At 48.0% G+C, this 25,396-nt stretch overlaps 1 protein-coding gene across 2 annotated transcripts in view; it reads left to right on the plus strand.

The window, feature by feature from the left end:
- Positions 1–23,052, plus strand: part of HACD2 (3-hydroxyacyl-CoA dehydratase 2) — a 223,937-nt gene extending 200,885 nt beyond the window's left edge. The window contains exon 8 of one of the 2 annotated variants that reach the window (XM_069616614.1): positions 22,235–23,052. In XM_069616614.1, coding sequence (XP_069472715.1) covers positions 22,235–22,317 — 83 coding nt within the window. In that variant the 3' untranslated portion in view covers positions 22,318–23,052. The remainder of the gene's footprint in view (positions 1–22,234) is intronic. The other variant, XM_069616615.1, reaches the window with a different exon arrangement.
- The last annotated feature ends 2,344 nt before the right edge of the window (positions 23,053–25,396 follow it).

Consider the following 25,396-nt stretch of genomic DNA (forward strand, 5'->3'; position numbering starts at 1 on the left):
GACGATTAAGGCGGCCAATGCCTTGGCTATCGTAGCCCGCTACGACAGGGAGTTGTGGTACAAACTGGCCCCCCTGCTGGACTTCCTACCGGACGACAAGAGGGCGGAAGCCTTAGAGATCTTGCAGGAAGGAGAGGTGGCGTCGGACCACGCCATTACGATTGCGACGGACATCGCTGACACTGGATTTCGCCAGTTGGGCAACGGCGTGTGCCTTAGGCGGCGTGGATGGCTCAAGGCTACTGACTTCCGTCAGGATGTGCAGACCAGAGTCTTGGACATGCCGTTCGACGGAAACAACCTGTTTGGGAAAACAGTGGACGATTCCCTTCAAGCCATCAAGGCAGACACGGAGACAGCCTGGGCTCTTGGGGTTCTCCAGCAACGGCGGCCGCCCTTTCGGAGCCACGGGGGCATACAGGGTGCCTCCAAATGTTCCGGTGGTGGATTTTCCACCTACCGTCAAGCGGTCCGTTCGTCGTCGCAGGAAGCTCACAGGGGACGAGGCAAGTCAGGCGGACCCCGCCGTCGTCGCCAAGGAGGACAAGGCGGCAAAGCCTCGTCGAAGCAGGACTGAACCGGCCGTGGGGTCAGGCCCCCACCGAAGCACCCCGGTGGGAGGCCGGCTGGCGAGCTTCGTCAGCGTGTGGGAGTCCATCTCCACCGACGGTTGGGTGCTGGACGCCTTAGCTCAGGGTCACGCGCTCGAGTTTCTAAAGAGGTGCCCGCGCGTCCCCCCTGTGGCCAGGAAAGAACATCACGTCCCTCAACTTCTCTAGGAGGTAAAGGCGATGCTCAAGAAGGGCGCCATCGAGCTCGTCCCAAAGAGGCTTCGGGGCTCCGGAGTTTACTCAAGATACTTCCTCGTGAAGAAGACGGGAGGATGGCGTCCCATCCTGGACCTACGACGACTGAACAAATTCATCAAGGCACAGAAATTCCGGATGGTCCCTCCAACACGTTCTGGGTCAGCTGGAGGAGGGCGATTTCCTGTCGTCGTTGGATTTGGAGGATGCCTACTTCCATATTCCCATCCTAAAGGGACACCGAATGTTTCTCAGGTTCGTGGTCCAAGGGCGTCACTACCAGTTCAGAGCCCTTCCCTTCGGACTGAGGTCGGCACCCAGGGTGTTCAAGTGCCTCGCACCGGTGGCGGCGCAGCTGCGCCGAGAGGGGATCCACGTCTACCCCTAACTGGACGACTGGCTCATCCGAGCGAAGATGAAGGAGCTCGCCGTGGAGCACACGGCAAGGACCGTCCAACTTCTCACGGACCTGGGATTCTCCATAAACTACGCCAAGTCCCACCTGGTGCCCGCGCAAGACGCACTGATTCTGGGAGCGAAGCTCGACAGTGTCGCTTCTGGCCTCTCCGTCGGAGGAAAGGACGAGAGCCATCTTGGGCAAGGTGCAGCGGATGCTGGTTGCGGACGCGGCCAGAGTGAAAGTCCCTCCTCGGAATGATGTCTTCTTGCATTTACCTCATCCGCCTGTGCAGGCTCCGGATGCGCCCGTTGCAGGAGTTTTTGGACGCGTGCTGGATCCAGACGATGGGCAGCTTCGAGGAGAGGATCACACTCGAGAGTTTCCGACGAGCGATCCGGTGGTGGGGTACCCTCGCGCATCTGACGGCAGGCATGGACTTCCAGACCCCCGGCCACCAGGAGACAGTGACCACGGATGCCTCCCTGGAAGGGTGGGGAGCGCACCCCGAAAATCTGCACGCGAGAGGCCTGTGGCTCCCGACGGAGAAGTCCCTCCATATCAACGTCCTGGAGCTCCGTGCAGTGTTTTGGGCCCTCAGGTCCTTTCTTCCGTCCCTCAAGGGCAAGGTGGTGAGGATCTTCACCGACAATACCACCACCATGTTCTACATCAGGAAACAGGGCAGAACCAGGTCCCCAGTCCTGTCCATGGAGGCGCAGGATCTGTGGCATTGGGCCGTCGCCGTTTCATCTGGCAGGGATAAAAAAACACCATCGCCGACTCACTCAGCAGGGAGCTGCGCTCGTGCCACGAGTGGGAACTACGACAGGATCTAGTGGACCGCCTCTTCCGACAGTGGGGCACACCCCAGATCGATCTGTTCGCGACGGCGACAAACTCCAAGTGCCGGAGGTTCGCCAGCAGGTTTCCCCAGCCGAGGAGCATGGGCGATGCTTTCTCGTTCCCCTGGGAGGGCCTGTTTCTATACGCGTTCCCTCCATTGCCATTGCTGATCCGGCTCATCAACCAGCTCAAGAGGTCACAGTGCAGGATGATCCTCGTCGCACCTGCGTGGCCGAGGCAGATACGGTTCCCGGACCTTCTGGACTTGTCAGCGTCCCTGTCAATCAAGCTGCCAGTGGACGCAGATCTTCTCTCCAGGGAAGGAGGCGCCATCCTGCATCACGACCCGAAGTCGCTGAACTTGCAGGCCTGGCTCCTGCAGCGTTAGAGTTTGGAGGATACGACATACCGGCCGACTGCAGAGAGGTTCTTGCAAAGGCCAGGGCGCCCTCAACTCTTAAATGCTACGGACACAAATGGAAGAGGTTCTCTGTCTGGTGCCACGCACAGAAGATTAACCCTCTACGGATTACGGCTCCCCAAGTACTGCTGTACCTACTGACGCTGGCCAAAGCTGGACTGGCGCACGCGTCCATCAAGATTCATCTTGCTGCGATCTCCCGATACACCAGAACCACGGGGCGGACGTCTTTGTGGTCTCATTGTCTGGTGAAAGAGTTCATGAAGGGACTGTTCAGATCGTTCCCGCCGGTGAAGGCTCTGGCCTCGGCGTGGGAGCTCAACGTGGTGCTGACCAAGCTCATGGGACCTCCGTTCGAGCCTCTGCACTCGGCTCTGTTGAAGTTCTTGTCGTGGAAAACAGCGTTTCTTGTGGCCATCACCTCCGCACGACGGGTGGGAGAGATCCAGGCCCTTTCCTGCAAGGCCCCGTACTTGACTTTTCACGAGGGTAGTGCTCAGGACGCACCCCTCCTTCATGCCCAAGGTGCCGTCGGACTTCCACCTCAACGAACCCTTGGTGTTGCCTGTTTTCTTCCCGTCGCCTTCGTCGCCGGCTGAAAGGACTTTGCACTCGCTGGATGTGGCTAGAGCGCTGAAGTTCTACGTGGACCGCACGAAGTGTTTTTCGGAAGACGTCACAACTCTTTGTGAACTTTGGACCTGTCAATCAGGGGAAGGCTCTCTCGAAGGCTTCCATTTCCAGATGGCTCTCCTGCTGTATCATGTACTGTCATCGGTTGGCAAACCGACCGCTGCCTGGCCGTCCGAGAGCCCATTCCACCAGAGTGATCGCAGCTACCACGGCGTTCCTATCTGGTATGCCCTTGCTGGACATCTGCAGGGCTGCTACGTGGAGGTCGACGCACACCTTCACGAAATTCTACTGCGTCGATCGGGATTCCAGGGAGGAGTCCAGGGTCGGCCAAGCAGTGCTGCGCAACCTGTTCGCCTAAGGTGAGCCTGGTGAGGAGGTAAGAATTGCTTAATGTTGAGTTTGATGTAATGCTTAATGTTGAGCCTTTGCCACCTCCCGTGGTTGTGCATGTGTGTACTGCTATGTATTCTTTATTCATGAGCACGTGAATCCATGCCAGACCCCATGCTGGAGAAGGAACAAGTTACTTACCTGTAACTGTTGTTCTCCAGCATGGGTTTGGCATGGATTCACATGCGAACCCTCCCGCCTATCCCTCTGCGGCTCTTCACTTGGTCATAATGCCACTTCACGTGCTACCAAATCTGAAGATGGCTGCCAGAGGCAGGGCTTAGGTAGAGGGCAGTCATTGGCTGTGGTCAGTATGACGCAGAGATCAGTGATTGGTTACTACTACGAAAGACAGATCAGAAACGAAACTGATACTGATTTTTTCTTTACCGAGGATTCCCAGCCTGACGACGGGGAATATTCATGAGCATGTGAATCCATGCCAGACCCATGCTGGAGAACAACAGTTACAGATAAGTAACTTGTTCCTTCTTCCTTTAAAGGGATAGTTACATTTTCTGTTTCACAATAACGCATATTGGTTACTTCTTCTCATACAAGTCCTTGTGGGGTATGGTTGAAGTAAAGTTAGATTCTTTAGGGGGTTCCTCACGGGAACGGGAGTCCTTCTCCCCACAGGGAGAGTCTCCCGGTGAGGTCCAGCTTGCCTCTACCTCTAGGGAGGGAATTGCAGAGCAGGTTTGCCTCCCTGGCCCCACAGGGGGGCTGCCCCTTGGGGAGAAGGGACAAATTGCTGTGATTCGTTACACCTCCAAGCATATAACTGGTGCAAGTATCCCGTATCTCGTGGTGGCCCACACACAACCTACATCACCTGCTCGGGAAGTCTACATCCAGTGAAGTATTGTGCCTTGTGTGCAGAAATCGCACAACAGCCCCAGTCTCCAACATATGCAAGCAAAAGGTAGAAGACCAGCTTCAGAGTTGCTGGATGTGGTTACCACTGGTAGTTGAATACCTATGTTGATAAACGATTGCCTTGGTTTTGTAGTTGATAGCTGGCATGGATACCTCAGAATGGCTGTAGTTTGTAATTGATGTGTGTACTGTATATAAACAGAATAGAATAAGTATTATGCCAATACATAGTTTTTTTTGTTTTAACTCAAGACCATTCCATCCAGTTTCCGTTTGTATGAGTGTTTGAGATTAGTTCTTAAAATGCAGTTTATTTTTAACTGAAATGTGAATTGTTTTTTGTGTTTGAATTTTATTTTAGTTTCTAGAGCGCCTTCACCAAGGCGCTGTAAATACAGAACAAATGTGGTACAGTAGATAAGGCAATGATAGAAGACCATTTCAAAGAAAAAGATTTAAGGAGAAGATGACGAAGATGGAAGATGCACTTTTAAGCAGGAGCGAAATATGTGAAGGAAGGGGAATGCACGGATATCAGGAGGGAGAGCATTCCAAGATTTTGGGGCAAGTAGAGGGAACTAACAAAAACATGAGGGCGCACAGGCGGGTTTAGGGGTAGTGTGAAGATGAGTGTTGAGAATGGAGAGAATGTGAGGGAGTATAAGGTGAGATGAGAGAAGTGAGATGTAGTGCAGCAAGGCAATGATAGCACTTGTAAACTATACAAAGGAGTTGAGTCGTAAGGAAGGAGGGAAAGCAGAGTTAAGAAATGACGTAATAGAAGATCGAGGGCGGAGCAGATAAAGAAGGCAAATAGCCAAGTTATAAACAGAACAAAGAGTAAGGTGGGAGGAGTGTAGTCCAAAGAGTAAAGCTGAACATTAGTCAAGTTCGAAAAAATAGAACAAGTGATAAGGAGTTTAGCAGCGTGAAAGGAAGTGGTGAATTTTGCGTACAATGAAGAGCAGAACGCGTTAAGTGTGGGCAATCCCACATAATCCGATCTATGTGAGGCAAAGGAAAGTGATGGGGCACAAATGACTCTGATTGCGGGCAGAAGCTGAGAAAGATGAGAGGGAGAAGGGGGGGGGGGACAGATACCCGAAGAGGGGATGGGGCGGAGGAGGGGGAGAAATGAGTCAAATTGAGGACTCCGTTTTCGAGGGATTAGGATGAAGAAAGTGGGAATGAATCCAAGATTACAGAGCAGAAAGGTAGGATGAGACAGAGGCATGAAGAGAATAAAGTATTGAGAAGGAGAAAGGTGTGCGTCCTGTAAACTCCAGCGCCCGAAGACGCTTAAGGAGCGCTGCGTTAAGCGGTGGGCGGCCTACGGCATGTTGCAGGCTGTATCCTCGGTTCCATGTCATTCCATCACGTTTTTTTTTTTTTTTTTTTTTTTTTTTTTTTTTTTTTGCTTGCAGCCTTTTTTGCCGCAGATTTTTTGCCGCAAAAACTCATCGATTCTATTCATTTTTTTCTTTTTGCGAGGTTATCCCCCCAAATCCCGCTTCCCACTGATATGAAATCTAGCCCCGAAACACCCAGAAATCTTATTTCTGATGTTTGTTAATCTGCTTAGATTCACATGCTGTGCATAGGTCCGACATCCAGTGGTCACTGCGGAGTATTGCATCTTGTTTTTCGTAGTCGAAAAGGGACGTCGACAAGGCGTGTCTGAAACACTATCCCTATAGTGACGTGCGTTGTACCCACAATCCCTCACGCGTCGAGGTCCCTCAGATTGTTTTTTTTCCCGCCTAGCTACTGGTCGCCTTTACGCGGAGCTCCTCGAGAGACATTGCAGATTTCATCTCCTCGACCTTTGGTCGTTTTCTCATTAATATTCAACACACAGATCCCTCCCTCGACGCAGTTGTGAAGCTGTTCTCCGCCGAGCAGAGGGTACGAGCGGAGGAGATCCTTCGGCGTTGCCGAACACATGGCCTGGCCTCGCAGGCCATATACAATAGGGAGAGTGGGGTCGTGGGACATCTCTGGTTCTTTTCTGAGAATGCCTTTCCTTTTCCCCTTTCTTTCCCTTGGGGTGGTTATCACGTTTTATTGCCTCGGCTATGGAGAGGACACCCTTTAGGTTTTGCCCGCTTTGCAAAGGCAAGTTTACTTGGAAGGACAAGCATTCACGGTGTAACCGCTGCTTGCCCCTCGATCACAAGGAGGAAGGTTGCGCGGCTTGTCGGCTTCTTAAGCCTAAGACTCTAAAAGACCGTAGGGTTAAAAGGTGGGCGGCCTATGCGATGTCGAAGGCCGAGGTTTCACCCGCCGCTGCTACCACCGACAGTGACGAGGAACGTGCTAACACGACCTCCGCTACGGAAGTCGAAAACACCTCTAAGGAGCGCTTGCGCGCTTCGTCGTCTGTCCCCGGCCCCGACGGGCTCGGCTCACGCCCTGCTTATGGGGATGAACACCCCGGCAACATTGACGCACACAAGAACTCACATAAGCACACAACCCACGGCTCTTCTTCGTCAAAGACGAAGAGAGCATCAGCGCCCAAGGAGACGCAGGTTCCACCGGCGGCCTCCTCGGACCGTTCGGGTTCGAAGCCCCTCTCGCAACCGCAGCCGCGACCAGCGACTGGGCTTTCGGCAAATAAGGGCGCCGCCCCCAAATCATCGGCCGGCGCGCATCAGCAGAAAGCGCATGCCGCCGTAGAGCGATCGACACCCGTAGCGTCGAAACCGCAGCCCTCCGCTGACAAACGAGTCGCCGAGAGCTTGGCAAGGATCGCTGTAGCCGACGCCCAGAAGCGTACGCCGAAGGACACGTCCAGCGCTACGCAGAGGTCGAAAGACATGCCAAAAAAGCCCGAAGAAAGGCAGGGACTACCCCCTTCAGTCGGGGGGGGTCACCCAGCACACCTGAAGGCTTTTCGGAGGGCGACGGGACACTTTCCTCGACACTTTGGGAGAGGTCGAGCCGTTTTCAGCTAGATGACTCTACTTTTCCCCCGCTAGACCGCTCAGGGGTACCCCATGAAACCATGGAAAGGCTCCATCTCTGTATGGAGAGAATGGAGAGGTTTATGAATACCCAGACCCCTCAAACTCACAAGAGAAGGGCCTCAGGAGGACCCCAGGGCCAAATATCCGAGGCTAGTCAATCCCCAGCATGACACAGCCTCAGACTTCCATAATGTGTATGACCTCACTGGGGAGGAACATTACTTGGAGGAGGAGGATGATTTTATGGACGACGAAGAGGGACAGAACCAGGAGGAAGGTCTGGAAAACAGTCCAGACATTATAGGAGAAGGCTTCAGAGAAAACCCAGAAGAAGGACCTTCGCACCCCTGGCAATCCCCATCAGTATATTCCGACACTGATGTCCTGAACCTAAATCCTCCTGACAATTCACCTGTTAGGAACACGTCTCCCATTGACGATCAACCCACTTTCAATGCCCTGTTGCGCAGAGCAGCAGCACATTTCGAACTGGACACTGGGGAGCTCTCTCCAGAATTAGACTTTGTGGAAAGAGTAATTAAGGAGAAACCCCCGGTCAGCCAGACCATTCCCCTCCTCGCTTCAGTGAAGAGAAGAATCATCCCTTCGCTGTCCACTCCCGCATTGATCAGGGGGGTCAATCCAAGAATTGAAAAACTTTTCACTCCTTCACCCTCAGACCCGCTCTACATTAGGGGACATTCCATTCCGGATTCCCTGGTAGTAACTAATACAAGGAAGAGGGCAGGGGTACCACTTTCCACCAGTGGGGCACCTCCTGACAAGGAGGGCAAGAGGTTATATGCCCTTGCAAAAAGAGTAACTTCCTCGGCTGCCTTTTCGGCAAGAATTGCGAACAACAATTCTTCGCTCGCTAGCTATGCAGACGCGCAGTGGGCCAAACTGCGCAAGGACGCCGAAGAGGCACCGGAGCAATTACGTACACGCCTGCTTTCAACTATTGGCGAAGGAACCCAGGTCAACCAGAGTATTGTAAAGAACTCTCTGGATGCGGCAGAAACAGCGGGACGTTCCCTGGTGCAGGGAATACTCCTAAAACGCCATGTTATGGCTGCGCAACTCAGGGTTTAAACCGGAGACACAGGCGTCTTTAATAAATAAACCTGTGGAAGACTCTAACCTCTTCGGCAAAGCGGTGGATGAAGCTCTAGAGATGGCTAAAAAAGAGTTTGATACTATCAAGACTCTTGACCAGATCTCTAAGCCCACCATCAGACGCGGCTATGGCAACAAACGCTTTTTTCGTGGCCAACGCCAACAACAACAAAATCAGCATCAACAGTACCCTGCCACCAATTACCAGACCAATAGTGGGCAGTACAGCCAAAGAGGCCAGCGCCGGGGTAAAGGGAGAGGTCGGGGGTCCACCCCCAGAGGCTCCCAAGCCCCCAACAACTCCAAGTGACACGAAGATTCGCGTCCCCTCCCATGCAACACCGGTCGGGGGCCGGATAACATCCTTTCTTCCTGCATGGGAGGGTATAACGTCAGACCGTTGGGTACTTTCCACCGTAGCCCACGGATACTGCATCGAATTCAACAGTTCCCCATCCTACAGACCCCCGAGGGGACGACGCATGACACCGGAACATCTTGCCATCCTTCTCCAAGAAGTACAACAACTGCTGGAAAAAGGAGCCATAGAGGTCGTGCCTCTATCTCAGGTAACGGAAGGTATTTATTCAGTGTACTTCCTTGTACCCAAAAAGGATCTAACCATGCGCCCTGTATTAGATCTGCGCCCAGGGAACAGTTTCGTATGGTAACCTTACAGGAAGTGATCCCACTGCTTTCACAAGGAGATTACATGACAACATTGGACATGAAAGATGCATACTTTCATATTTTAATGTTGCCAGCGCACAGAAGATACCTCAGGTTCATGATAGAGGGCAAACACTACCAGTTCAGAGTGCTACCCTTCGGCATAGCATCAGCACCAAGGGTATTCACGAAGGTGCTGGCAGTGGCCCACCTGCGCAGGTTGTCCATCCCAGTTTACCCTTACCTCGACGACTGGCTCATAACAGGGGATTCTTACGAAACATGCTTCTCCAATACCCAAAAGACGGTAGACCTTTTGTTCCAGTTGGGCTTCTCAATCAACGAAAAGAAGTCCAGTTTAGACCCCAGTCAAATCAAGCAATTCCTAGGGGCTCTAATTCAAACAAGGGACGGCCTCGTCTTCCCCTCCAAAGAGAGGGTCCAAAACATGCTGTTTCAGATCCCTCAATATGTGACCGGTCGAGAGGTGACGGTACGCAAAGCAATGCGCTTGCTAGGAATGATGGCGTTGTGTATTTATTTGGTACCTCATGCGCGCCTGTGCATGCGCCCAATGCAAGAGTGGCTCAACAGCCAGTGGTGTCAGGCCAGCGGACTATGGGACGATCTAGTGGTGGTCTCGCAAGCCTTGGTTCTCTCGCTACGGTGGTGGACAAAGGAAAACATGGAAAAAGGGAAACCCTTTGCCACACCCGCGGCGGAAGCCACTCTAACCACAGACGCATCCCTCACAGGATGGGGGGGCGCACCTATCCCATCAGACTGCTCACGGAGTGTGGACTCCGAACGTAGCATCCAAACACATAAATCTACTGGAGCTACTAGCTGTGTTCAAGTCGCTAAAAGCCTTCCAGGAACACCTACAAGGCAAGACAGTGATGGTCCTTACAGACAGCACCACAGCCATGTACTACATCAACAAGCAGGGGGGCACCCACTCTCCAGGCCTGTCCAAACTGGCCCAGAATATATGGAAGTGGGCTCTCAAACAGGACATGTTCCTACTGTCACATGTACCAGGGGAACTCAATCTGCTGGCAGACAAACTCAGCAGAGATTTCCCCCTGCCCGAAGAGTACGATTGGCGCCTGCACGAAGACATCGTCTTCGACGTCTTCACACAATGGGGATTCCCAGAAATAGACCTGTTCGCAACCCTGGAAAACTCACAATGCCTAAGTTACGCCTCCAGGTACCCCCAGAACCAATCCAAGGGGAACGGTCTGTCGATGCAATGGTCAGGGAAATTTGTTTACGCTTTTCCCCCCGACTCCCCTTCTCAACAGGGTGGTGCACAAGATGCACCAGGAACAAGTGACCATGATACTAGTGGCCCCAATGTGGGCCCGACAGCCATGGTTCGCTCACTTGATGGAGATGTCTCTATCTCCCCCAGTGAAACTCCCCTGCCCGTACAACATGCTGTCTCAGGACAAGGGCAGGACTCTGCATCAATGCCCCCAGAACATGAACTTAGCAGCTTGGCTCCTGAGATCATAGAGTTCGGACATCTACAGCTCCCGCAGAGATGCATGGACATCCTCAAAGAAGCCAGAAAACCTAACACTCGCCACTGCTATTCTAGCAAGTGGAAAAGATTTGTCATCTGGTGCAGGAGTAAAAGCATCAACCCTATTGACTGCTCTCCCACACATATTGTTCTATACCTGACCCACCTATTGGATTCAGGTCTAGTATTTAACTCCATTAAAGTCCACCTCGCGGCACTTTCTGCATACACCACTTCCCAACTCAGTGTCGTGGTGGAGGATCCCTGTTATAAAGGCCTTCATGGAGAGAGTAAAGAGAATACACCCCCCGATAGCTGACCCAGCTCCCGGATGGGACCTTAATGTGGTACTTACCAGACTCATGGGCTCACCATTCAAACCCATGCACAAAGCATCTCTTAAACACCTCACTCTTAAGACTGCTTTTTTAATAGCTATCACCTCCATCAGGAGAGTAAGTGAACTTCAGGCTCTTTCTATTCTAGACCCCTTCGTTACAGTTCACAGAGATAAGGTGGTTCTACGCACTCACCCTAGGTTTGCTCCAAAATTTATTTCTAAATTCCACGTAAACCAATCTATAGAACTACCAACGTTCTTTCAAAATCCTTCCAATTTGGGAGAAAGGACTCTGCACACACTAGATGTACGCAGAGCGGTCATGTTCTACATGGAAAGAACCAGACCACTGAGGAAGACTAATCAGTTCTTCGTCTCGGTGGCAGCAGGAAGAGAAGGAGATGCAGTTTCAAAGTCCACTATTTCTAGATGGATTGTTCAATGCATCACTCTCTGCTATACTCTTGCTAAGAGAGAACTGCCCTTTAGGCCAAGAGCACACTCTACTCGAGGCACGGGGGCGTCCATAGCATTCATTGCAAATGTTCCCCTTGAGTCCATCTGCAAAGCGGCTACATGGAGTTCTGTGCGCACCTTTACAAAACACTACTGTCTAGATGCACACTCTAGATCTGACTCCCAGGTGGGACAGGCAGTATTAAGACACCTTTTCTCTACTGTTCCTTCTCATAACCCACCGCCAACTCCGGGTACTGCTCGCTAGTCTATGCACAGCATGTGATTCTAAGCAGATTAACAAACATCAGAAGACAATGCATTACTTACCGTAAAAGCATTTCTGATGGTTGTATCTGCTTAGATTCACATGCGCCCACCCTTCCTCCCCGCTCGGATGGAAGGAACATAGACTTCCTTTTATATCTCTCTTTCTGTACTCACTCACGTCTAAAGGCTCCCTCAGGGCAGAAAAATACAAACAGAGGGACCTCGACGCGTGAGGGATTGTGGGTACAACGCACGTCACTATAGGGATAGTGTTTCAGACACGCCTTGTCGACGTCCCTTTTCGACTACGAAAAACAAGATGCAATACTCCGCAGTGACCACTGGATGTCGGACCTATGCACAGCATGTGAATCTAAGCAGATACAACCATCAGAAATGCTTTTACGGTAAGTAATGCAGTGTCATCCCTCTACCCACCCCCCATATTTTTCGATGAATTGTTTTGCGGTAAAAAAAATCTGCAGCGAAAAATAAAACTGCGATGAATGGACATCGTACCGGATCCTCTTCCCCCTCCACCGCACCCGCCAAAAGTGACGGGGGGACCAGTGATGACCAGGCATCCGTGTCTGATGCCATTGACCTTACGGCAGATGTTTCAGGGTCCAACCTGCCCGTCCCCTCTAGGCCTGACGCAAGTCACGCTATGGGGAAAACACCCGGCGACAGGGGTGTACAAGATCGCAACACTAAACTCACAACCCCGTTCCCAGTTTCGACGGTACCGTCGAAACGGGCTAAAGCGCCAACGGAACCGCTGAAAACTTCGACAGGGTTCACTGGTCCTCAGGATCAGCAGCCTTCCCCGCATCCGCAGCAGCGTCTTGCGACTGGGCCTACTAAAACAGCGTGTGCTACCTTCAAAACTCATGCGGCCATCGAAGCACCCTTAACTGACGCTCCGGCGCCCCCTAAGGCCCCGGTAGGGGAAAGATCTACTGCTATGCCTCAGTCAACCGGCACAGTGCCTCGCTAGGATTGCTTCGGCAGTGGGGTTAAAGGAGAGGTCTAGGGAGACGTTGAAACACAAAGAGCGTCATGCAGACGTGCCACAGCGTCCCGATGCTCATGAGAACTACGTAGAAAGTCCTGTGCCTTTGTCAAGCTCTATGGGAAATACATTTCGGTGCAATTGGGAAGAAAACAAAAATGTTCAACTCTTAGACCCTTCTGGTTCGTCTAGATCAGTGATCACCACTGTGTTGCTTGGGAGCAACATGTTGCTTGCAGCACACCAAAATGTTGCTTGCCAGTTTCTCTGGACTGCTGTATGGAGGCCAAGAATGAGGAGGTGCCACAGTAATACAAAAACAATGTCAGTGTAGGATGAACTAGGATAGCGAGGGAAGGCTAGCAGAAGGAAGACATATTACATGTTGTGGAGACATCACAATAGGTTTAAGGCCAGGGGATGGGGGGCACATAGGTTTACATAGCACAGAGAGCATGGTTGGAAGCTCATGAAGTGAATGTTGAAGCTGTAGATAAGGACAGCCGCATGAAGATCTTAACTATTAAAATCAGAAGCCATGACCACCTCCTCTTGCATCCACATTGCCTGGGCCATTTGGGTGTGTAGTTTACATTGACCCAATGAGATGGGAAAATCAGTTGAACCTGGCTGCCAAACCTAGGCCAACCTGTTAAGACAGGAATGAACAATGCTCCTGCTGCTGTAATCGCCAGTAAAACCATCCATTTAACCTACATTTACAAGGCCTGCCTATCTTGGCCTCTCCAACATCACTACATGACTTGGAACAGGAGCACTGGCTGGAGAAGGTACTTTATTTGTCCAGAAAGCACTTTAACCAAGTGGGCCTCTCCTTTTCATATGATGATATTGTATCAGGCTCAATTGGCCTTTTTGTACATGGAAGTTTTGGGTTTGTACCCATCATTCACATCATTTGTTAGAAATGTTCCATACTCCAATTAAATTGTATGCTGGTTGTATGATAATTGTTTTTCATAAACCCAATGTATACTTTGCCAAGGCATCTTGGCACTCTAAAAAAAAAAAAAACTCAAACTAGATACACAGACCAATCTAATTACAGTTGCAATAAAAGTGTTTTGAAATCATGACAACACTCTGGTTTCAGATGCTAGTGCGTTGATGCTTCCACAGTTTGGCTGCTTGTACTGAAAAGGAGTGCCCACCCCATGGTTTGTACCTGCCTTTGGTACAGTGAGCAAACCTTCTAATTCTGAATAAAGTGTTCTGATTGGGATCTGGATTGGTAGCTCGCAAGAATGAAATGAGGGTGTGTTGTTGGAACTCTGACCCTGCCGCCTCTCATTATTGCACTAAAAGCAAACACACACTGACTGACAGTCCTCTCCTATCATTCAGCATGTTCACCCTACAGAGAAGAGGGACGTGTGTGTGTGTGTGTGTGTGTGTGTGTGTATATAGGTACTTTGTGTATGAAATGTATTTGAATTTATGTATGTGCGCGTGCATGTTTGAGTGCTTAATTTTATGTATGGATGCATGCAAGGAGTTGTTTGAATTATGTCTGAATTTGTGGGTGAAAGAGTGTATGTTGTGTGTATGAGAGCATATGTGCCTGCATGTATAAAGGGGAAGCAACACCAAATTTAGGTTTGGGGCTGCTGGGGGCGTGGAATCAGTGGTCGAAGTGTATGAAAAGAAGTAGTGGAGCTATGTTCCCTGCTGGTCTGCCTCACTCCCCACAAAACCTATCTCTGCGCCCCCTCCCACACACAATCCAAACACCCAAAGAAACACACCTGCTATTTATGGGAATGTGCACGGCAGTGCACTGATGTGCAAGCTCTAACTTCTTCCTACACTTTTATTTTACAACTAAACCATTCCAGAACAGTTTCTTTTTAAAATAAAAGTATAGGAACTGTGACACTTAAAAATAAAAAGTATGGGAGCACCGCTCCCGCCCACTTCGACCTTTGTGTGGAGTTGTTTTTTGCTTTACTTTTGATGCACAGTAACGATTCTTTATGGTGCATCAAGGGTAAAGCAAACATAAGTGTTATTACATGGCTTGTCTGGCAAAGATTGGTGGTGCCAGTCTACATTCACTTTCTTAATATGGCATTTATTTACTAGGCATCAATGGTAAAACGAACGTACTAAGTGCTATTATTATATTTCCAGTGTGGCGTGGTGTTTTTGTACTGGGTGTCGAGGATAAAAAGCAAGCATAAGTCATTATGTGGCTAGACTGGCCTACATTGTTATAGCCAGTCTGGATATACCTCTTTCTGTGGCATGGAATTTCTTTCGTAGCTGAGAGTTCTGATGTGGTAACACTGGCATATATTGGTGTAGCCTGCATGAAGATATACGGCAAGGGCCAGCATGAAAAGGGTTCTTATACTGGCATTACGTTGGGCTTATTCATGTACTTCATACAAAACCTGAGTATAAACTGTTGCTTTTTATCCATTTTCGCAAAATAAAGTGTGCTGTAAAATGCACCATTTTAACCCATTATTTTAAAAATGTTCTTGCAGTGGACAAACCACCGTAACCACCTCTTGGTTGGTTTGGGCACCCACTCTATGCTCGGTGACATCCATATATTTTGAGCTAATATTTATGCCCCTCCAATTCAATAACTCATTAGCCGCCACTACTCATTGCAGTGTTCCTGTGAAAAAACTCATCTGATGCTTTGCCGATCTGGCATTTAGATAATGCACAAATAAACAAGGGGCTTACCAAATTGTCAGTGATTGAATACATTGCATTTGAAAATTAATTTCTTGTTACCAATCTCTAGTGGAAATGCCAATATGTTTCTCCAAATAGCAAAGGTAGAACTACCAAACCACTCTGTACAGCGGTATTTGAATGTTCCGCTATTTGACCAAAATGACTGGCCTAACTTGATCACAAATGCATCATTTGCCACTGTTTCCCAAATATGTCTTGGACAATAGCCCTAAAGCTTCAGTAATGTACACTTTAAATCCTATTTGTTTTGACCAGTGTTAATGGTCTTTTGTGATTACAAATGCTCCATTTGCCACTTGCACTCCTTGGAAACATACGCTTAATCTCAAATTCAGTTAATAACTATTGCAAGATAGCTTGGCCTAGATTTGGACCTCAACTTACTATTAAATTGCTGCACATTAACTTGTTCTATTAGTAAATGGAATTTTACAACCATTGCAATTTGGGTTGCAATAATTTTGCCACCACCCGAAAGACCATATGTTCTGTCGCGGTACGGCTGTTGCTCACCATTTCATTTGATAAGCAAATATTGCTCACTGCCCACAAAAGATTGGGGACCCCTGATCTAAATGGACCAGAGAAAAATGTGAAGGGTGAATGGGAAGATTGGAGAAATGTCTCACTTTCAGAGAACCCTACCCCCAAAAGACCTCAGGATGACCACCCTTCTGTGCCTGCTTCTAAGTTTCGGAAAACTTTACAACCCACTCAGGCAGATTACACTTGCGTCCTCTCCGAGGATGAGATCCACATGGACATGTATCAGGACATTTATGACCAGGAGGAGGATACTACCTTCCTAGAGGATTACACTGTGGATGAACAGGCGAATACTACAGGCAACTGGGAGGATAGCTGCCAGGTTGAGTCAAAACCCTGAGCGCTCACGACCAGGACCATGATGTCCTATGTTTGTATTCACCTCCCTCCACTCCTGCCCGCCAGGCTTCCCCAGTGGACGACCAGATGGCCTTCAACGCCATCTTGAGAAAGGCGGCTGACCATTTTCAAATCGCCACCCAAGAGGCCTTGCGTGAACAGCATTTTGTGGAAGATATCCTCAAAGAAAAGCCCCCGTCCAGCCAAGCCATTCCTCTTCTGAATTTCATTAAGAGGAGATTGGCTCCTTCATTGGTCACGCAAACCCAGACTAGGGCGGTAAATCCGAGGGTGGGAAAGCTATTTCGCATGTCACCTACTGACCCTACCTACATTAAGGGCCATGCCACCCCGATTCCCTAGTGGTCACCACCACCAGGAAACTGGCGGGGGTACCCCTTTCCACGGGAGAGGCGCCTCATGATAAGAGTCGAAAAGGTTGTACGCTTTGGGAAAGCGTATCGCCACAGTAGCTGCTTTTTCCACACGCATAGCAAACACCACCACGTTGCTTGCCAGTTATGCCGATGTACAGTGCAACCTACTGCAAGAAGGTCTCCAGGAAAGGCCTGAACCTGCAAAGACCAAATTACTCGCCATTATGGCCGAGGGCAGACAGGTCAATCATAACGTGCTGAAAAATACCCAGGATGCTGCGGAGACGGTAGAAAGAGCCCTGGCACAGGGCACTCTGCTGAAACGGCACGCTTGGCTCAGGAACTCTGACTTCAAGCCAAAGACCCAAGCAACTCTTATTAATAAACCTGTCGAGGATGCAAACCTCTTTGCTAAGGCAGTGGACAATGCAGACTGCCAAGAAGGAGCATGAGACTCTGAAGTCCCTTCAGCAAATAACACAAACCTCCCCCCCTTTCGGGGCCATTCCCGTTCCACACAAAATCAGTATCATATGGGAAATACCTGGAGCCGCAACCTCTGGTCAGAAATGACCTACGGATCCAGGTCCCCTCCCATGTCACCCCGGTCAGGGGTGTGGGGGGGCTCTTAACATCTTTCATTTTTGGCATGGCAGGGGATAACGTCAGACCAGTGGGTTCTCAAGACCGTCGCCCATGGGTACTGTGTTGAATTCGCCCGACTGCCACAATTCAGACCGCCCAAAGCAAGACGCCTGACGCTAGACCATATGCGAATCCTGATACAAGAGGTAGAGGTGCTTCTGAAAAAGGACGCCATAGAACCTGTCCCTATTCTTCAGGTAAACACAGGTATTTATTCAGTGTACTTCCTTGTACCCAAAAAGGACCTCCCCATGCACCCTGTCGTAGATTTGCACCCAGCTAACAAATTTGTCAAACCTCAAAAGTTTTGTATGGTAACTATGCAGGTGGTAATCCCACTGCTGAAACAGGGGGATTAAATGGCAACACTGGACATGAAAGATGCATACATTCATATTTCAATGTTGCTAGCGCACAGAAAATACTTAAGGTTCAGGATAGAGGATAAATACTACCAGTTCAAGGTACTTCCCTTCGGCATTGGCTCGGCGCTAAGGGTGTTTACAAAGGTCCTGGCAGTGGCGGCAGCACACCTGCGCAGACTATGCGTCCCAGTTTTCCCTTACCTCGACGACTGGCTCATAACAGGGGACTCTTACGAAACATTCCTATTGAACACTCAGACAGTAGACCTCTTGTTCAGTCTGGGATTCTCCATCAACAAGAAGAAATCCAGCTTAGACCCCAGTCAGGTCAAACAGTTTCTGGAAGGCCTCGTCTTCCTCTCCAACATTCAGAACATGCTTTTTCAGATCCCTCAATATGTAGCCAGTTGGGAAGTGGCGGTATGCAAGGCCATGCGACTACTAGGAATGATGGCGTCATGCATTTATTTTGTTCCTCATGCACGGCTGCGCATGTGTCCCATGCAAGAGTGGCTCAACAGCTAGTGGTGTCAGACCAGTGGACAATGGGAAGATCTGGTAGTTGTCTCGCCAGCCCTCGTTCTCTCTGCAGTGGTGGTCGAAGGAAAACCTCTTGAAGGGGAAGACCTTCACCACCCCTGCAGTAGAAGCCACTCTCACGACAGACTCATCTGTCACGGGGTGGGGGGCTCATCTGCTACAGCAGACAGCGCATGAAGTGTGGTCCCCACAAGTAGCATCCAACCACATAAACCTGTTAGAGCTATTAGCAGTATTCAAAGCACTGAAGGCCTTTCAGATACAGCTATAGGGGAAGACAGTTCTGATCTTGACAGATAGCACCACAGCTATGTATTACCTAAACAAACAGGGGGGCACACATACTCCAGGGCTATCCAAGCTGTCCCAGAACATTTGGATGTGGGCTCTCAAACACAAGATGTTCCTGCTGTCCCAAAACGTTCCCGGCAATCTCAACCTTCTAGCGGACGTGCTCAGCAGAGATTTCCCACTGCCCATAGAGTACTAATGGCGTCTACACAAAGACATCGTCTCCAACGTCTTTGCAGAATGGGGCTCCCCAGAGATTGACTTGTTCGCCACTCAGGAGAACGCCCAATGCCAAGATTACGCCTCCAGGTATCCCCAGAACTGCTCCAAGGGGAACGGGCTCTGGATAACATGGCATGGTCAGGGAAATGTGTTTACTTTTCCCCCAACTCCCCTACTCAACATGATTGTGCACAAGATGCACCAGCAACCAGTCACCTTGATATTGGTGGCCCCCATGTGGGCACGCCAACCCTAGTTCTTTCAACTGGTAGAGATGTCCCCCCCCCCCTCCACCCCCCCTATGAAGTTGCCCTGCCCGTACAACATGTTGTCCCAGGACAGAGGGTTAACACTACACCCATGCCCACAAACTCTGAATTTAGCAGCCTGGCTCCTGAGGTCATAGAGTTCGGACACCTCCAAATCCCTCAGTTATGCATGGACATCCTTAGGGAAGCTAGGAAACCTAACACCCGGTATTACTATTCCAGCAAGTGGAAACGCTTTGTCATCTGGTGCAGTTCCAAGGGCATCAACCTGATTGACTGCTCTCCTACCCACATTTTGTTGTACCTGACTCACTTGTTGGACTCAGGACTGGTTTTTAATTCCCTAAAGGTCCACCTAGCGGGTCTCTCGGCCTACACAACGTCACAACTAAAGGTGTTGTGGTGGGAAATACCTGTTATTAAGGCTTTCATGGAAGGGGTTAAAAGAATTCATCTTCCCCCCCCCCCATTTCAAACCCAACTCCCGGATGGGATCTAAATGTGGTTTTGACCAGATTTATGGGGTCTCCCTTTGAACCGATGCTTAAGGAAAGTCTCAAAGACCTTACTTATAAGACGGCCTTTCTAGTGGCTATCACTTCTATCAGAAGGGTTAGCGAACTACAGGCCCTTTCAGTTCTAGACCCTTTTGTCGTTACAGTACACAGGGATAAGGTGGTTCTGCGCACTCATCCCCGTTTTGCGCCTGAATTCATTTCAAAGTTCCATGTGAACCAATCAATTGAACTACCATACTTTCTTCCAGAATCCCACGAACATGGCCGAAAGAAGCCTACACACACTAGATGTACTACCCTAGCATTTATATAGCGCCTATACACAATGTGTTTCAAAGCGTTTCAAGGCAAGGGAGAGAACAAGGGAAAATACCATGACATTCTTACAGGCCATGAACAGTAAGGATGTGAAATTAACTATCGTACTCGGCCTGACAACATTTCACATAGTGCAAGAGCTAAGACATAGATAAGGAAGGGAGGGGGAGAGTGGAAGGAAATGGAAACTGACGGGTGACTACTGTACTAGGCTTGACAACATTTCTGGTAGAGCCGGAGAAAAACAAACCGTGAGGGAGAGGGGTGGAGAAAGGGAGGGGAGGAACAAAACCATCGACTATCGTACTAGGCCTGACGACATTTCAGATAGTCCTGGAGGGGGTGAGGGGAGGCAGAAGGGAAAAAATAGTAAGGGAAGGGGGAGGATATGGACGAGGTTGCTATCATACCAGGTCCAGGGACAATTCTGATAGAGTAAGTGCATAGAAGAAAGTAAGGGGGGGAGCTAGGAAAGGGGGAAAAAAGAGAGAGGAGAACAGAGAGTAAGCAGTCAAAGAGTGGAGAAGCAAGAGGGGAGAGCGAATACAATTGCAGAAGTCTGTAGTAACTCATAATGTTGCAGGCCAGAATACAAGATGAAGATGGGAACAGCATGATTCAGGGCCACCATGAGTACAAGATGCAAAGGAAGTCCTGCATGAGAGTTGAGAAAGGGTGACGCACCTTGAATCAATGAGGTCCATAAAAGTCAAATCTAGCATTGGCCACAAGAAGGTGATGGTGAAACCAGAATGTATCAGAACAGACTCCTGCAGAAGTAGGCTGGAGGGTGGGGGAGGGGGAGCAGGGTTGAAGAATCCAGCAACACAGGCAGCACCTGTGTGTGAGAAGGGTGGGGGCACAAGGGAACATCACAGGGGGACCAGAGGCGGTGGTGATGGCCTGTGGGGGCAGGGGGAGTAAACCTATGTTGGTGCATGCTTACCTGCTGTCTGAGCAGGGGTCGGGCCCTGGGTCCTCCTGGTCCGAACAGGTCCAAAGAGGAATTGCCCTTTTCTTTGTCTGACCGGGTCCAAAAAGGAATTGCCCTTTTCTTTGTCTGCCATTCGCTTCGGACGAGAGACACCCTTGATCTCAGAGTTAAGAGCAGGAAGGAAGAGACCGGGCTAAGAAGGTAGGTGGTGCTTAGGCCAGGTGACCTAGATTAACTTGCACCTGCTCCCCATCTGCCTACCATACTTTAAACTGAACCTAATTTTCTTGAGCGTAAAACGTACTTTTCGTTCTGACATATCTGGTGGATCTAAAGCCTCTAAGAATGTATCAAAAACTCATATTGACTCTTAAGTAGTGTCTAGCTCTATGCAAGGTTACTTTGTGCCTCTTTAGGGGCCTACACAAGTGCCGTTCGAGGTAAGGTGATCGTCAGTGGCCTTCCTGGTACATTTGTATAGCTATGATCATCCAGGCTGCTATTTGGGCTAATCCATTTGGGTACTGTGACCACACTGCACAGAATGCTAATTCTACATCCTGTGCTCAGTTTTCAACTTGGTCGTTTTAGTTTTACTCCTACCCCACAGAGTCCAGCTTGACTGGGAATCCTACTGCTCGTGAGAACCGGGGATTAGAATGTTGAATTACAGCTCAGTGTCCCTGATACCATATTTAGTGTTAACCTGTCTGCTACCGTTTTCTAATTGAGTAAGCCACCGAACTCTCGACTAGATGGAACTCTAGTCTGCTCGTTCTATCATGTTAGTGTGGAGTCGAGGTGAGGTAAGAAAACACGGGTGGGCCTACTGCCAGGTGACGCTATTCATGTGTTTCGACTTCTTGTTTGATTTCACTGCTAAGGCAGGTACTTGTGTTGCTTGACGTAGTTGTTGAGCAACCCACATATTGGAGTAAGGAAGCGGGTGGTATGTGAGCTCTGACTCTGAAGATACTACAGGGCGTATCATGCCTGTTTAGGTTTTTCTTTTTTTATGCTATTTGTTACTACGCAGATCTAGCTCCACTAATCATCATAGCGCTTTGCTGATCGCTTCTATTGCATCTGGAATACCCCAACTACAAGATGTCATGTGTAGAACATTATGGTGTAAGGGCTCCGGCTAAAAGTGAATTACAGAAACCAGCTAAGACTGTATTACAGAAACCTGGATGTGATGAGGAGGAAGCGTCCGATTGTGACACCTCTCGACCGAACATTGTGTATTTTATTTTTTTAGATGTTCATACTCTATTTCACACGTTTAAAATTGTACGCACAGGTAGGTTTGCGCTGAACGATATGGGTCTGTTTTTGTGGTATGTTTAGTTACTAAACTGGTGTATGCTTGCATTCACGTCAGCCTCTTTCTTTCCAGTCTTCCCCCAGCTGTACTTTCACATGCTTCACCAAAGGAAAAAGGTGCTTGGTAGTCAAGAAGAGCTCAAGAAATCGGAGTAATTCAAGGCCCAGTCCTTGTTGGTCATTTCCCACAGAATGCTGCAGATATCTTAAGTACACAGTGCTAATTTTCCCTCGTAATCCTGGAAGAGGTAAAAAGACAAAGGGCTGCAAGATCGAGTTTGAATTGAAACTAACCAACCTGAACTAACGTGTATCTGAATGCACCCTGTGATGGTACCGTTTCCGCATGAATTGCTATGAGGATGTCCAAAAAGACGACAATATTGCCTTCTTTTATAAGCTAAATGACTTGCAGTTACTACTTCTTGCTTGGTTGGTATGTACGGTGATGCTCAACGGAGTTAAATCGGTGCTTGAATATGGAGGTATACGCATTGTTGTTGAAAAGCAGTTTTTGCTGCATGCAAAAGTTATGGTATTGCTGAGAAAGCAAGCTATTATACCTTGGAGTGGAGCGTTCCACTAGGATTAAATATGAAGCGGATGCTATAATATGTCAGGTACTTTTATGTAGCGATTACTTTACAGAAATGGTCATGTTGAAAAATATTTTTACCGGGTAATACAAAAAAAAAAAGATTTTTACTTTGAATTTAGAAAATTGTGGATATTCGTTTTGTTTTCTCACACAATTGATTTTCAAAAAAGCTCAGTAAATTATGAATCTTAGACTATTTCTTTTTTTTTTTAATTTTGAATTCCAGGAGGGATCATCTCTTGCTAAAATACACGACTAATCTACATTTATTAAATCTGTTTATTACCAATTGATATATTCTTTGATTTCCTTTATATTGGAAAACATGACCTCATAAAACACTAATATAAAATATATAACAAAGTATTTTAAAAACAATATTGGTCTTGTAATGGTATTCGTATTTAAATCTTTTGTCTGCTGGAGTATGGGAAGCTACAGATGTGTTTTCTGCACACCCTTGGCAAAAAATAAGCACAATGCACGGTAGTAGCAGGTTAAAAAAAAAACTAATGTGCCGTGGTGAAAATGAATGGGCTTCTCAAGGACATGCCTGCTCTTGTCCCTTAGCGAGTGCTATGCAGTAAAAATATTGTCGATGCACTGTTGCAGTTCTGTATAAGGATCAAACACAAAATTGAGTATTTCATGGAAATTCTACTGGAATTACATGTGTCTGTCATGGGATATGTATTAATGACAGGCACTGAATCTATCTGCTTATTTGCTTATTCCCAGATCACGCTTCAAACCATTTTAAAATGCATATGGCTTACATTTTACTTTTTCTATTTATGTAAGTAATTCAAAAGAACCAAATTGCTACTTTGTTCACCTTCCCCGTGAAAAGGAAAAGGAATAGCAAGGGAAACTGGCCAGCAATTTCGAACATGCAAAGGAACCATATAACTTTATTGTAGCCAAAGTGATCCAGACTCTCAATACAATGCAGTGTTGGTTAGTTAGTGTAACTTCTTTTTCTGCTCAGAGCAATCTCAGAACTTTGGTTAAAAGCCATTTAGCTAGTTCTACATTTCCAAATCTCATTTGGAAGCACTTCTGTTAACTATATTGAACATACTTCACTGGCACCTAGTCTGTGAAAGTTTTTGTTTTTTGGTGTGTGGAGCCTAATGGTTTTTTATATCTGTTTATTCTCCTTGAACAAGTATTTTTCTCAGAATCCCAATACAAATTCCAGCACCTTTTACCAATTTTCATTTCTATGGTGGTAAAACGTCTATGAAAGTGAATATTATTCTATGTTTTCTTAGAGTCAAGGAATGCCAGTTTGCCAACAAATAATTCAGGGAATACCAGGCAAGCCTGTCTTAGTGTAACATCTAGTAGTGACACCCTACAAAATTAGCCATGTCTAGACCCAGGTTTGGGCGATTCACACCGATAAGGCCTCAAAGGTTAGTCAAGCCACCAAGGCCTCAAAGCGTACACTACACCTAAACTACAAATACGTTTGGATAAATTACGTTGTCGCTTTTATTGATTTCACCATCCAAGCTCTAGCAAACTGAAAATCCAAACTTCAATCTCAAGCTAAAAGAGTCCCATTATTTTCTAGAGACTCTAGCCAAGAGACCCTCCTCATCCACTGATCTGGTTGGTGCATACGGTTTGGAAAACACACAAAGGAAACGTTACTGATGCCAGTCCCGGCAAGTGATCTGAAGTGGAGGCAAGAGAACAGTTTAAACGTTTTGAGAAACCAGCCACTGAGTCAATATGGTTTTGTGAACTAATCTTATATTTTCCAAACGTCTTATATTACTGAATGATCTATAGAGGCATAATATGTACTCCACATAATATCTGGATTGTAAAGGATCTCTCTCTTAGGAAAGGACTAATATTGAGAACTGGAATTTTCAAAGTAACGTCATTTTGGAAGATTGGATATGATGATCCTACCCAACACACATTGTTTTCTACGGGAATAATGCTGCATAATACAATTGTAACATAATCTGAAAGAGTTGCTATAGATGAATCAGGGTTGTGTTAATCTAAAATATTCTTCATTTTTGTTGCATTAGTTATTTTTTACATATTTTGGCTGGCTCAATTAATCTTTCTGGATATTAAATTTCTCCTTGTGTATTATAAATTCTAATTAATATATTTATCTGCCTACGTAAACGTCTACATCAACAGCACTCCAGGAGGGCAGCCACCTGCCTAGGTGTTGTAGGGAGGAAAGTGACAACACTGCAAGCTGCCAGCTGAACACCTTGTTAGGGTCAGTAGGACAACTGAACATCCGTTCAGCTATAAAATATTCTGGTAATTTTAGCGCCGGTTAGTGTAGCTTTTAATTGGATCATAACTGCAGCAAAAGCATTGGGGAGTTTTTGTTAAACGTCTATTCCCAAAACATCTCTGTGAATGGCCTAATGGCTTGGACTAACTTGAAACTGCACACTCAATAGATTATCATGTATGGTCTATTTTCAAGTTACTGTTTTTGGTTCTCATGTAGCTTGAAAAGGTGAAACATGATCTTGGAAGCTGACGCACTAAAATCTGTAGGCCTGGGCTAGAAAAAAACCTTGCAAAGTCAAACTATTGTAATGTCTTCAAGGTACTTTCTCAAGCATTTTCAATGGCCATGCTGATGACCCA

Source organism: Ambystoma mexicanum, chromosome 9 (genome assembly GCF_040938575.1).
Source record: "Ambystoma mexicanum isolate Mex_15411 chromosome 9, UKY_AmexF1_1, whole genome shotgun sequence".
Classification (NCBI taxonomy): Eukaryota; Metazoa; Chordata; class Amphibia; order Caudata; family Ambystomatidae; genus Ambystoma; species Ambystoma mexicanum.